The following is a 12362-nucleotide window of genomic DNA, read 5'->3' as shown; positions in this document are numbered from 1 at the left end:
TAAGGAGTGGGGATAACTGAAAAATTCAGATCAAAAACCTATGAAGTATTGTAGTGGCCACGTTCTGGCTTGCCCAGTGTAGTGTCATGCCTCAGGTGACTTCTGCTAGAGGACCACGACTTGAGCAAAGCTAACTTTGCTCAAAGGTTTTGTGCATTTGTTTCCTAGGCTCCTTTCTTCTCTCCCTGCCAGGCTGAATGCATATTCTCCTTTCCTTACATGGAAAGTTTTAGGCCAGCTGCCTTTCTGTTTTTTACTGATTTATGTTCTTGCCCAAGCTCCAGCTGCTGCGAAATATCTTGTGCCTGAAGAAGCCCTATTCCTTGGTGCTATTTGTCTGTAGCCTGAAAAGTGGCGCTGCTGTTGCTACTGTGTGTCACACCCAAAATAGGCCTGTGTTAGAATTGGCCAACAATGGCAGATATTTGATCTGTGCAGTATCCTATAGATAGTGCTAAATGTGGCTACAAGTGTTGCTGGATAGAATAATCCAAGGCATGGCAGAATGCATATTTTGTTGGAATAAATCTTGCAGAGTGCCTTGGTTACGTAAGTGTCTCTCTCTACCTCAGTGCTAGGGCTAGACTAATACATAACCTGGATTATGTGCCATAAGCAATGCTAGATGTACTACTACAGCTTTTACCATCAGCTATTTTAGCCAGTTTTCAGATAGGATGGTCCTGTTTTAAAAACTTTTAAGCAAAGTTTATTGTTAGTTTGAATTACAAGGTTTTGTAACACTTAAATCTCTCCACTGCTGATCCCTTGCTGTGTCCTGCCTCCTTCCTTCAGTGCATGTGTGAGAAACTTTCAACTAATGCCTATGACAGCATTCTACATTTACACCACTGTTCTGATTTAGTATTTTATTATGATGCAAGGGAATTTAGGGATATACTACTCAGCAATAGTAAAATATGCTTATTCTACTATGCATGCCTGTTCTTGCTGTTCTTTTGCTATGGTTTAACACCTGGTTACTAATAATGAAGGAGGGACACGGGTGGCGCTGTGGGTTAAACCACAGAGCCTACGGCTTGCTGAGCAGAAGGTCGGCGGTTCGAATCCCCGCGATGGGGTGAGCTCCCGTTGCTTGGTCCCTGCTCCTGCCAGCCTAGCAGTTCGAAAGCATGCAGTGCAAGTAGATAAATAGGTACCGCTCCAGCGGGTAGGTAAACACCATTTCTGTGTGCTGCTCTGGTTCATCAGAAGCAGCTTAGTCATGCTGGCCACATGACCTGGAAGCTGTACGCCGGCTCCCTCGGCCAGTAAAGCGAGATGAGCGCCGCAACCCCAGAGTCGTCCACGACTACACCTAACGGTCAGGGGTCCCTTTACTTTAATGAAATGAAGATGGGACAGTGTATTCCAAATGAGACTTTACCTGTATGGCTTTCTATTAGAACTGTTTGGCCTTGCCCAGTCTATTCGCAAATATGGGATAATGAGCTCCGTGGTCTTATGATTAAAAACTATAGGCTGTTCTTATGTGCTCCCTACTGAACAGGCAACAGCATTTACTGCTCAACATATGTATCCTATCTTGACACAAGTGCTCACAGCAGCTTATTCAAATTTGACAAGTGTAAACATTTTGGATAGTATGTCTTCTTGTTAATAGTCCTTATGGAAGCGCCATGCTTCTCTAGTTGTTTTAGAACAGCCACTCCAAACTTGAGTAGTTGCTTCAAGTCTTGTTTAGGATCAGGAACAAAGCACTAGTTTTATATATTATAACAACTGTTTCGTTTGCAAAAAGTCTTCCTCTTAGTGAAGTTTAAGAAAACATCCTCAGTTTTAACTGCAGCCCCAATTTGGCCAGATGAGTTTAACTGGAAGGCAGTACAGCTGAACCAACAATTATTTGATGTTGCCTTTTATCTAGAACATTTAAGTTCTACTAACCACAGCAGCCTGTGTGGCTCAGACTTTCTACCAAGCCAGAACTTGGAACACAAGTTCTGACTTAAGTCTGCCCATTCCAGGGCATAACAGCAATAGTACCTTCATTACAGGTAACGAGTTCTCCATGACAAAGAGCATCTGTAGGGGTCAATGTGGTTACCTATTTTAATTAGTCAATAATATGCACAAGCCCTAGTTTTCATATCTCAGACACAGACCAAGAGACTGCTGTCCATCCCAATTTAGATAAGGCCGCAGAAGCAAATTCCCGTTACTGATGTTAGCTTCTGTTACCATCTGAAGTTGTGACAGAGAGCCATTCTGTATTTCATGGAATCATTGGCAGAAGGAACCTTTTGAGATAATCTACAGATTTCAAATACTATATACCTCCTAAAATACAACAGGAAGTTTAGTTGCAGATATCCTGCAAGTGTTCCTGCTTGTAGGTAGGCTATGGCAGCAAGTCCCATTTAAAAAGAGCTGTGTGTAGCTGATGTGTATAGGATCACACTGTGAGGGGGCACCTAAATTAGCTTTTAAAGTATAAGAAGCTACCCAGTTGTGACGATTTTAATCAAACCATTATCTACACCAGTGACATCCAAGTAGCCAAGTACTGCAGATCCTTTGTTTTTCAAAAGCCAAGTCATGGACCCCCTACCATTGAAAATTTTGATATCTCTGGTAGTTTTTGTTACGCAAATGGAGCTGCGGACCCTCTACCATCCACAGGCCACCAATTGTGAACCACTGATATACACTGACCAGCAGTGGCTCTCTGTAGTTTCAGACAGGCCCTAGCTAGAGATGCATGCACCAATGCATGCAAAACAGATTCTCTACCATGGAGCTGCAACCCATCCTCTGGATTTAATCATTATCTCATCTGTTTATATGCTGGAAGTGACAGGTTACATGTATTAAAATATGCTGTAAAGAGAGATGCACAAGGACTTTAAAACTTCATGGATGCATCTACTTCCTTGGTCTATAGTTAGGAATGAGGCAGACAGAAACATTTCTCACTGTCAGGGCCTGCCTGCACAGCTCAGTTCTTGGTAGTAAACTGCCTTCCACTAATTCAGCTCCAGCTTTTTCGCAGTAAAATACAGGCATTCTTAGTTACTATCATCCCAGGCCCAGAAGCACAACCTCCTTCCAATATCCAATCCTATAAAGTGCACAACAAAGGTAGCCCGTTGCCCTCCCTACTTTCTGATATTGATTCTAGCTAAGTGGCCCATGTTTCCTATCTTCAGCTATGTGCACATATCAAACAGTTTCTACTTCCTGCTACTCTATTAAATAGTTTTAAGTTTTTGGGTGTGGGTGTGGAATCTAAAGAGATGGTGATTGAATCCAATAGGATTCAATCACCAAGTATTATATAGCGCTATGTATACGTTTCACCATACACTGTTTATCCTCAAATCTTACAAAGTTTTAGTACACAGCAGCAAGGATCCTTTTTTAATTGATAAGAACAGTATTTGTATGGGAGAAAGAATATATACTGCAAGCATTGGAACAAGAATACAATCTAGAAACCAGATTATCAGAGTAGCTTGATCCAACTATTCTGCCACAATAAGGTCTTACAGCCCCCATAAATGCTTTTGTAGCCACTTCTTAGCCCTAAAAGGAATTAAACAGCCCTTGGTAGAAAGTGCATGTTGTATCACTGTCAGTAGCCCAGCTACTGATGGGCACCTTAGCTACACCCAAGATGATAATTGCTCATGACTTATTTCCATACACCTTGATGCACAGTACTAGATACCTTATCATTTGTTTACTTCAAAACATTAAAGGCCTCATTTTCAACACACCTCATACTTTGTGTATCTGTTGTCTGTATAGGCTAGGGCTGCATATTCTCTTGGGAAACATCAGAAACACTAGATTTAAGATAAGCACTCTGGTCATCCATCAGTAGTTTATTTGGTTTATTACAAATGATACAGGCCAGATAGCCAGCAACAATTAAATCCACTTTGATATATCAGTCTGTTGCTTTTATCCTATCCTAGATATCAACCCCATGCACCAACCCCATTTCTTAAGTGAGAGTGAAATATTTATTAAATTGTTTAAAATTCTGTACACAAAGCAATAGGTTAGAGAGCGGGCTCAGCGGATGCCTTGATGGATAATGCTACTCTTGGTGCTGCTGTCTTTCTCCTTCTTACGGGCTGGGTCCAGCTCGAAACACCGCCAGAGCCTCAGTGTTTCATCAGCTGCTGCTGATGCCACTGTGGACCCATCTGGACTCATAGTCAGGCTTAGCACTCTGGCTGTGTGACCTGGGGAATATTAAAAACAAAGGTGTGCCATTTCCAGCAGACAAGTGGAAGGAACAATGCATGTGTGGCTGTTTCCATTATATGAAGGCAGCAATACCCACAAATTAGAAATTGGCTAAATCTGGTACTTCAGCCATTTCCATACCATCTATCTGAACTCACCTTTTAACTCTGTGACCTTGGACATGGATGGGTATTTCCATACCACGAGCTGGTTCTGGGCAAAGCCATGACCAGACACAAGTTCTTTGTAGTTTGTAGACCAAAGTACTGCACACACCTGTCAGACATAAAACACTGAGTACCAAGAGTCCAAATACATGCTCATGTATAAATTGAAGAGACTGAGCATCAGCTTAGTATCCAATGCTGAACTGCTCTTTATTTTCCATTGAGAATACTAGGTGAACCTACCTGAGACTGTGCATCCACTGTATTGAGGCAGGTACCCGAGCACACACTCCAGATCCTTATATGCCGGTCACTTGTTCCACCTCCTGTTGCCAGCACATTGGACTGCCATGGACTCCAAGCTACAGCCTAGAAGAAAGGTGTCTTAGGTTAATCTTCCCTATTGCCAGCAACATGTCAAGTGCCTCCTACATAAAGAACTACTTACCTTAACAGCTCCTTGATGCTGCGTGAAAGTCTGCACAGGCTGAAATGATCCACTATCCCCTTGGATGCTTGGCCAGACATTTACCAGGTTATCATTTCCTCCACTGGCCAGATAGCGACCATCAGGTGACCATTTGAGCCCACACACTTCTTGCGTATGGCCAGCAAGTGTTGCTACATGGTGCTCTGCCACACGAACATCATGATGATGAATGTGACCGGTCCGTGACCCACTGTTAAGGGAGGCATAAGATTTAGTATATAAACCCAAACTCAAGTGCTAAGGACAACCAATATCACCTCTTCACTTAGGAAAGGAAAAAAAGTTCCAGAGAAGGCAGTTTTGCTGTACTCCTGCTGTTATATTTATATCCTGCCTTTCCCCCCAGAACCAGGCCTCAAGCATGAATAAAGACAATAAAGTGATACACACATAAAAGATAATAAATGGAAATTAAACAATAATATTAAACTACATAAAAATATTTTTTAAAAACTAGTAGAAACAACAATATTATTAAAAGCCCTTCCTAAAAAACAGTCAGTTCTCAGAAGCCTACTGGAGTAAAAGTCTTCACCTGCCAGCAGAAGGACAAGGAGGGAGCCAGGTCTGGCCTCTAGGGAGGGGGCTCCAAAGTCTGCAAGCAGCCATCAAGAAGCCCCACCCGCATCACCACTAAACATGCTTGTGAGGGTGGCGTGACAGAAGGGCCTTCCTCAAAGATCTCAGAGCATAGCCAGGTTTGTATAGAAGAATACAGTCCTGCAGATAGGCTGAGCCTAAGCAAGTAATGCTCTCATGAATCCCTGTGTCTGGGATTTGGGCCGTACCTGGATAAAATGTGGCTGTTCCAGCTCAGGGAGCTCACACGGGATGAGTGACTGACCATGTTTCGTAGACGCTTCTTCTGCTGGATGTCCCATAACTAGAATCACCACAGACAATAATTAGTACAACCATCTGGCTAAACTCGAGTATTGCCAGGGGGGTTGGAAATGGAGAAGAGTATATACCAAGACAAGCCCACTTTGCCGAAACCATTTAAAATCAATTGGAGAAATGCAACCAAGCCATGGCCCTCAAAGTCATGCCTCAAGGAGGCTCAGTCATGCCTCAACCACGAACATACCCACACTTCAGTAGTTCCCACAACCTGCCGGGTACCTGCTGGTAACTCGTGGCCCCAAAGAGTAACCCCATAACACAGATTTCTGCATTGCAGGGGGTTGGACTAGATGACCCTTGGGTCCCTCCCAGCTCTTAAGATTCTATGAACTTCTGGTAGAGATCATGAGTATCTCTGTAAACCATGCCCCTTGGCAAGTAGTCAAGTCAACAATGCTTAATCAAGTCATTAAAGAGGCATAACCCCTACCTGAACCTCTGCGTTACTTGTGCCAATTGCAAGGTAGTTTCCCTCTTTGATCCAAGACACAGAGGAGATGTAGTCATCTGGGTGTTCCATCTGCATGAGCTGGATTATTTCTCGGGACTCGTAGTTCCACAGATACACTGTTTTATCCAGAGCCACAGCCAGGAAGTTGAGGGCGCTCCAGTCGATGAGGTTCAGATCTAAAACAATAGATGAATCGCCACTAGCCCCTTCCTCCTCTGCACACCTCCCCACCCCCCATTGTAAGGCCTGACATGGCTCTGATTCCTCTAACAACCCCTCCCTCTCCACCCACAGTAGTCAAGGCAAATACCACATGGAGGCATAAGTCTTCTGCAACACGTTACACCATCGCAGAACTGACAGGGATCCTATAAAATACAAGCACTGTAGCTACTTACAGTAGTCGTTGCGGATGTCTGGGGCATCCAGAATACGGTCTGACATGGAGGCTATGTATCTACCATTCTTCCGAGAGGAGCCTGGTGTGTTCTTCTGGCTGTAGAGCACTTTGAGATTGTTCTGGTATCCTGGGGTGGGGAAGAGTGACCATGATTATGCAGCCCAAACCAAAGTCAGCCATGTATTTGCTTCCACTGTAGTAGCTGACATAGATCTAGTTTCAACTCATTTGCCCCAGCTGCTGAAAGGCCTAATAAGTCTTCTAACACATCTGGGTTTTCAGCTAATTCTGTCAAAATGCAAAGCAACTGCGGTAGGCCACCACCACACCATGAACAGATCAAACCATCTGCAAGAGAAGCTTCCTCCTCACAGGTACTGCACTTGAGGTATGCTGCTCTTTCAAGCTAAGGGTGCAACCCTTTGCATACATATGTAGGAGAGAGCTCCACTGAGGAAAATGGAACCTCCAAATAAACATGTACAAGAGCGCACTGCATCAAGGAGGTTAATTCTATTTTTTTTAAAAAAGGAGAACCCTAATTCAAGAAAGGACTTCCCTGCTGCTGTTTCATGTAAAAGGCTATGGGTTCTGGTTGGTGACCCGAACCAGCACAATCCTAATAGCTTGAACAAAATGCAAGCAAACCACCTTGTTTTACTAGCATAATACAGAATTACACAAGCGGCAGCCTATAAACCCGAGTCACTGCTAGGCTGCAGACTGGCAATACTACTTTCCTACCACTCAGGAAGGCATCATTGCCTTGAACCATTCTCACTCTGAAGTCACAGCATAGCAGGGCGAGGGTGCCATCCGCATGAACCGGATTATCAGGAAGCACCACCATAGCATAATAAAATAAAATAATAGTAATCTTTTATTTATATCCCACCCATCTGGCTGGGTTTCCTCAGCTACTCTGGGCGGCTCCCAACAGAACATTAAAAACACAATAAAACATCAAACATTAAAAACTTCCCTAAACAGGGTTGCCTTGAGATGTCTTCTAAAAGTCAGGTGGTTGTTTATTTCCTTGACATCTGGTGGGAGGGCTTTCCACAGGATGAGTGCCACCACCAAGAAGGCCCTCTGCCTGGTTCCCTGTAACCTCACTTCTTGCATGGAGGGAATTGCCAAAAGGCCCTGGGAGCTGGACCTCAGTGTCCGGGTAAAACAATGGCAGTGGAGGCGCTCCTTTAGGTATACTGGGCCAAAGCCATTTAGGGCATCCCTTTAGAATCCTTGCTATTTCTACCATCTAAAAAGACCCTGATGTTGGGAAAGATGGAGGGCACAAGGAGAAGGGGATGACAGAGGACAAGATGGTTGGACAGTGTTCTTGAAGCTACTAAAATGAGTCTGACCAAACTGCAGGAGGCAGTGGAAGACAGGAGTGCCTGTCGTGCTCTGGTTCATGGGGTCACGAAGAGTCGAACACGACTAAACAACAAAAATACCTTCAGTGTCTTTCACCCACAAGGAAAGCATCTGGTCCTACCTTCAGGGGCATTCTGAGGCTTTCCACTCAGTCGCAGGATTTTTGCCTCTTCTACATCAAAGCCATTCAGGTTCATTGCCCAGGCCTTCTGATGCTCCTTGGGTTGGAAAAGCAGTCCCATTAAAAAAATATAAATGAATTAGTAGTTTGTCATACAACAGGAATGGAAAACCTATTATCCCTCCAGATGTTGCTGACCTCAAATTCCCATCAGCCCTAGCCACATGCCATGCTGGCAGGGACTTATGGGAGTTTTGAGTCCCATAACATCTGGAAGGCCAAAGGTTCCCAGCTCCCTTGCTCTCACAGTATAGACAGCTAAGCAATTATATGCCTGCAGGCTGACATGAGCAGTGAGAGCCAAATCAGAGCTGGAAGGTTTGTATGGCATAACATCTTACCTCATTGCCACCCACACAAGCCAATATACTGTAAAGCAGGAAGCAGGTGAAGATTGGTCAATCTTCTGTAATTTTATCCGCTAAACACCACCATCCTAAGATTGGAGATAAGAGTAAAGGGCAGCATTTCCACCCACCCTCACTGGCACTGGAGGGGGGATGAGGAGAAATGCTACCTTTTACCTAAAAACTCTGATCTTGGATGTGATGCTTAACACTAAGATTGGATATACAATCTCTCTGCATGAACTTAAGAGATCCTCTCTAAAGAGCTAGCAGAGGTGCAAGCATGCATGTGTGCTACCTGCTTGTGACAAGGGAAAGAAGAGGCACATGCATTTTCTCTCTTGTGGAATTTGTTTGGTTTGCCCTTCCTACTTGTAGAAAGCAACCCCTGGAAATGTGGACAAGTTTAAATCCAGTCTTTGGGCTGAAATAGGCTCTCCTGCCCTGTATCACATAGCTTGAGTTATTTACTTAGCTACCCATAAATCACAGCCTAGGATTGTGTACTGGTCATTCTTGATTTTGTAGCTAATATGAGCAAAATGGCCTGTATAATAGCTGGGTTTCAGAAATCTAGCATGTATTATCACCTGTCTCTTTACAGCTGCTAACCTACTGTCAGGAAGCCTGCTTTGCCAATTATTAGGTGTCAATATCTCCCTGCACCATTTCTATATGGCTTGCACGAGGAACAGTTCTTTAATATCACAAACTCACCTTCTTGGTGGGAGTATCATCAGAGGACTCCTCTTTTGTCAAGAGGAAGCTGGCCACATCCATTTGCATAGCGCTGCGATTAGGAATGTATCTGTCCCCTCCAGTTTTGTTTGGAGTGTTTTGTGCTTTAGAACCAGACTTGCCTACAAGATGGAGAAACAGCAAAAAATCTATTGCATCTATTGATAGATAAGTTTTGATTCATAGAAAGGAGTACTTCTGTGACTATTCCACAGTGCCATCAAGGGATGTAGTGGAAAGGCCACTCTCAACATCTAGTTGGGGGAAAACCACAGGACAAGCTAATGACATATGCTAGGTCAACCCATAGCCTCAAACATTAAGATGTGTCCTCACCCTCATAAGATACAACAGGAGTCTTACCTGGTGTCTTGGAGGGGGTCTTGCTTGTGCTGTGAGGTCTGTTAGCTGGCTTCATGGGTGAAGGAGCTGTAGCATCTGGGGTATGTCCAGAGCTGGCGGCGGCAGCCTCCTTGGCTTTGCGCTGCCATCGGGCAGGAGGGACATTTGGAATAGGGGCATCTAGCTTCAACAGCCCGTGCAAGTCACTCTCAAACAGGAACTGTGCCATGTGAATAGGGCGCTGTGAGGATAAAGCCAGATAAAATAAACAGCAGCTGCAAACAAAAGGCCAACAGAGACCATGCAATACACATCTGCAGTAGGGTTGGGTGAGCACGCGTGTTATTCCCCATTCCCAGTCAGTTTGGCCTAGCCCTAAGCTAGCAAGTCTAAATTCGGATCAGATGGAGGCTCACACATTTGAATGCTCCTCTATATAGAAAGCTGCGTTTTTCAAGAAAGGCCATATTGCACCCCCTTCCCATCAAAATTTACTTTTCTAAATTCAAAGGAACTCCCGGACTCTGTGCCCCATGCAACAGCATCGACCCATGGGAGTCTCCACCTGAAGACACAGGTTCTGCATCTAAGTGGAAACGACGTAGCAATAAGGAAGTTTCTTCGTACTTTACGACCCCCGGAGGTGCACTGCTTTTATAGGATGCCTTGCGACCCCAGCCGTTTTCAACAGCGGCACTAAAAAGAGTGGCAGGGGTACCTTTCTTTTCTATCTCGGCGTGGTCTACTGCACCACCCATCCACCCAGCCCCGGGAAGCTCCCCGTGCAGGGTGGGCAGCCCCACCCCGGGCCACGCGGCGGAGATGGGGGGCAGGAAAAAGCCCTACAGGCGGCGAGGAGATCGAGGGAAGCCAGGCGGGTGCGGAGAGGCTCCAAGAGCCGACGCAGCGGGCCGCCTGGAGGCAAACAAACCGGACTCACCTTTTTTCTCGATCTGGAGGAAACTCTGCCGAGCCCTTCCGCCATTCACGATTTAAATTCGCCTCTCCGAGCAGCGATTGGCCGTTTCGAACGCGCCGGCCGCCGGGAAGCCTAGGCCAACGGGCAGCCTTCGTCTCTCTCATTGGCTCTCCGACGGCGAGGAGGCGGGGCTCTGCTAGGGCAGGTCTCTGGGTGGGAGCCGTGCGGCTCCATGGATAAAGCAGGGGCGTTTTCCTGAGTGCGGGCGCTTCCCATGATGCCTAGCGGCCGTGGCGGAGTGGGGAGGAGGGAGAGAAGAGGGCAGCGGGGTTGCCATGGTGCCGGACGCCGCAATAACGTTCCAAAATTCCAACCGAGGCTTGGAACCGCACGTCCGCTACGGCTCAGTCGCGAGAGGGCCGCGGAATGTTTCGCGCGTGCGCATCGCCCACCGAGGCATCCCGGGCGGGTGCGTGTGGTGCGGTCAGAGCTCTCCGAAGTCGCTGCTTCCCTAGAGAGCCGCCTGCGTCTGCGGCTGGGGACTCTGAGCCACGTGGTGGAATTCGTAGGGCGGATCCTGCCCAACTCTCCAATTTATACAGGGCCATTCGGGAAAGTGATTGCCTTTGGTCGTCTCTTCTTTCCCCCACCCCCCGGGGGAAAAATGCAACAGGAGAAAGCTGCCTTGTATTGACTCAGGCCGTTGGGCCACCTTGCGCAGTACAGTGGTACCTCGGGTTAAGAACTTAATTCGTCCTGGAGGTCCATTCTTAACCTGAAACTGTTCTTAACCTGAAGCACCAGTTTGGTTAATGGGGCCTCCTGCTGCCGCTGCTGCACAATTTCTGTTCTCATCCTGAAGCAAAGTTCTTAACCCGAGGTAATATTTCTCGGTTAGCGGAGTCTGTAACCTGAAGTGTATGTAACCCGAGGTACCACTGTACTGGTCTACACTACTGGCAGCGGCTCCTCAGAGTTCGAGGACGAAGTGTTTTCCCAGCCCAACGTGAATTCGCAACAATTGAACCAGGGACCTCTTGCACACATCACATGTGCTCTACCACAGGAACGCTTCCTGAGAGCCAGGAGTGGCAACTTGACTAAAATATTGTGGGGGGCTTAGGTAAGCCCCGCCCCACCTAATCAATCACATGATGCAGCACACGCCCACCATTTGAATGGCAGTGCCCATCAACTTGGGAGGAGTGCAAAGGGACCTCAGCCCCTAGGAGTTGGTTCCTGTGCTGAGAGCTCACTAAAGAGATCCTCAGGACAGGCTCCGACTTTTCAACAGGGAATGCCACCCCTCAAAGTTCTGAGTTGCACCACCTATTAAGACAAAGCTGCAAGGATAGTAGCAGAGCTTAGCCAAGATTGTCAAGCCCTGGCACTTATAAATCTGTCTGCCCCTTACCGCCCCTGTAGCAGTGAGGGTTAAATGCTGCATTTGATCTCTAGTACAAGATGTGCTTGACTTCTGACCTTCAAATGCCATCAAGTACTGTAACTACTAGACTAGTAACTAGAGGGTTCCATGCCTGCGGAATAAAAACAACAAAGACTGCTGCGCTTTCAACTCTGGCCTGGGAACCCGACTCTGGCACACCTCAAAAAAACCAGAGTCTTATCCCCAACCTTGAGTAGACTGGGGAAGATTGCAGGCTGCCTTGTTGAGGAAGATCTGAATAACCAGTTGTGCAATGCATGCTGTGATCCACAAATTGCTTCAATCCAGCTGTTTGCATTTAAACTAACAGGCCTTTTGATTTTAACAGTAGACAGACCTGAAGTGCAAGAAAGTCAGTTTGAGCATTAGTGATATGGTT

At 46.1% G+C, this 12362-nt stretch overlaps 1 protein-coding gene across 1 annotated transcript; it reads right to left on the bottom strand.

Moving 5' to 3' along the window:
- Positions 1-3830: 3830 nt before the first annotated feature.
- Positions 3831-10734, bottom strand: CDC20 (cell division cycle 20). Its single transcript, XM_081916200.1, has 11 exons — positions 10558-10734; positions 9639-9858; positions 9255-9397; positions 8131-8227; positions 6628-6756; positions 6209-6405; positions 5664-5758; positions 4834-5065; positions 4629-4754; positions 4377-4494; positions 3831-4214 (listed from the first exon to the last, which is right to left on the bottom strand). The coding sequence occupies exons 1-11, from the start codon at positions 10600-10602 to the stop codon at positions 4042-4044; spliced, it is 1575 nt and encodes a 524-aa protein (XP_081772326.1). The 5' UTR covers positions 10603-10734; the 3' UTR covers positions 3831-4041.
- Positions 10735-12362: the final 1628 nt, after the last annotated feature.

The sequence above is a fragment of the Podarcis melisellensis genome (genome assembly GCF_964234715.1).
Source record: "Podarcis melisellensis genome assembly, chromosome: 6".
Lineage (NCBI taxonomy): Eukaryota > Metazoa > Chordata > Lepidosauria > Squamata > Lacertidae > Podarcis > Podarcis melisellensis.
Note: the sequence above shows the minus strand (reverse complement) of the source record. Positions and strands in the feature narration are given on the sequence as shown.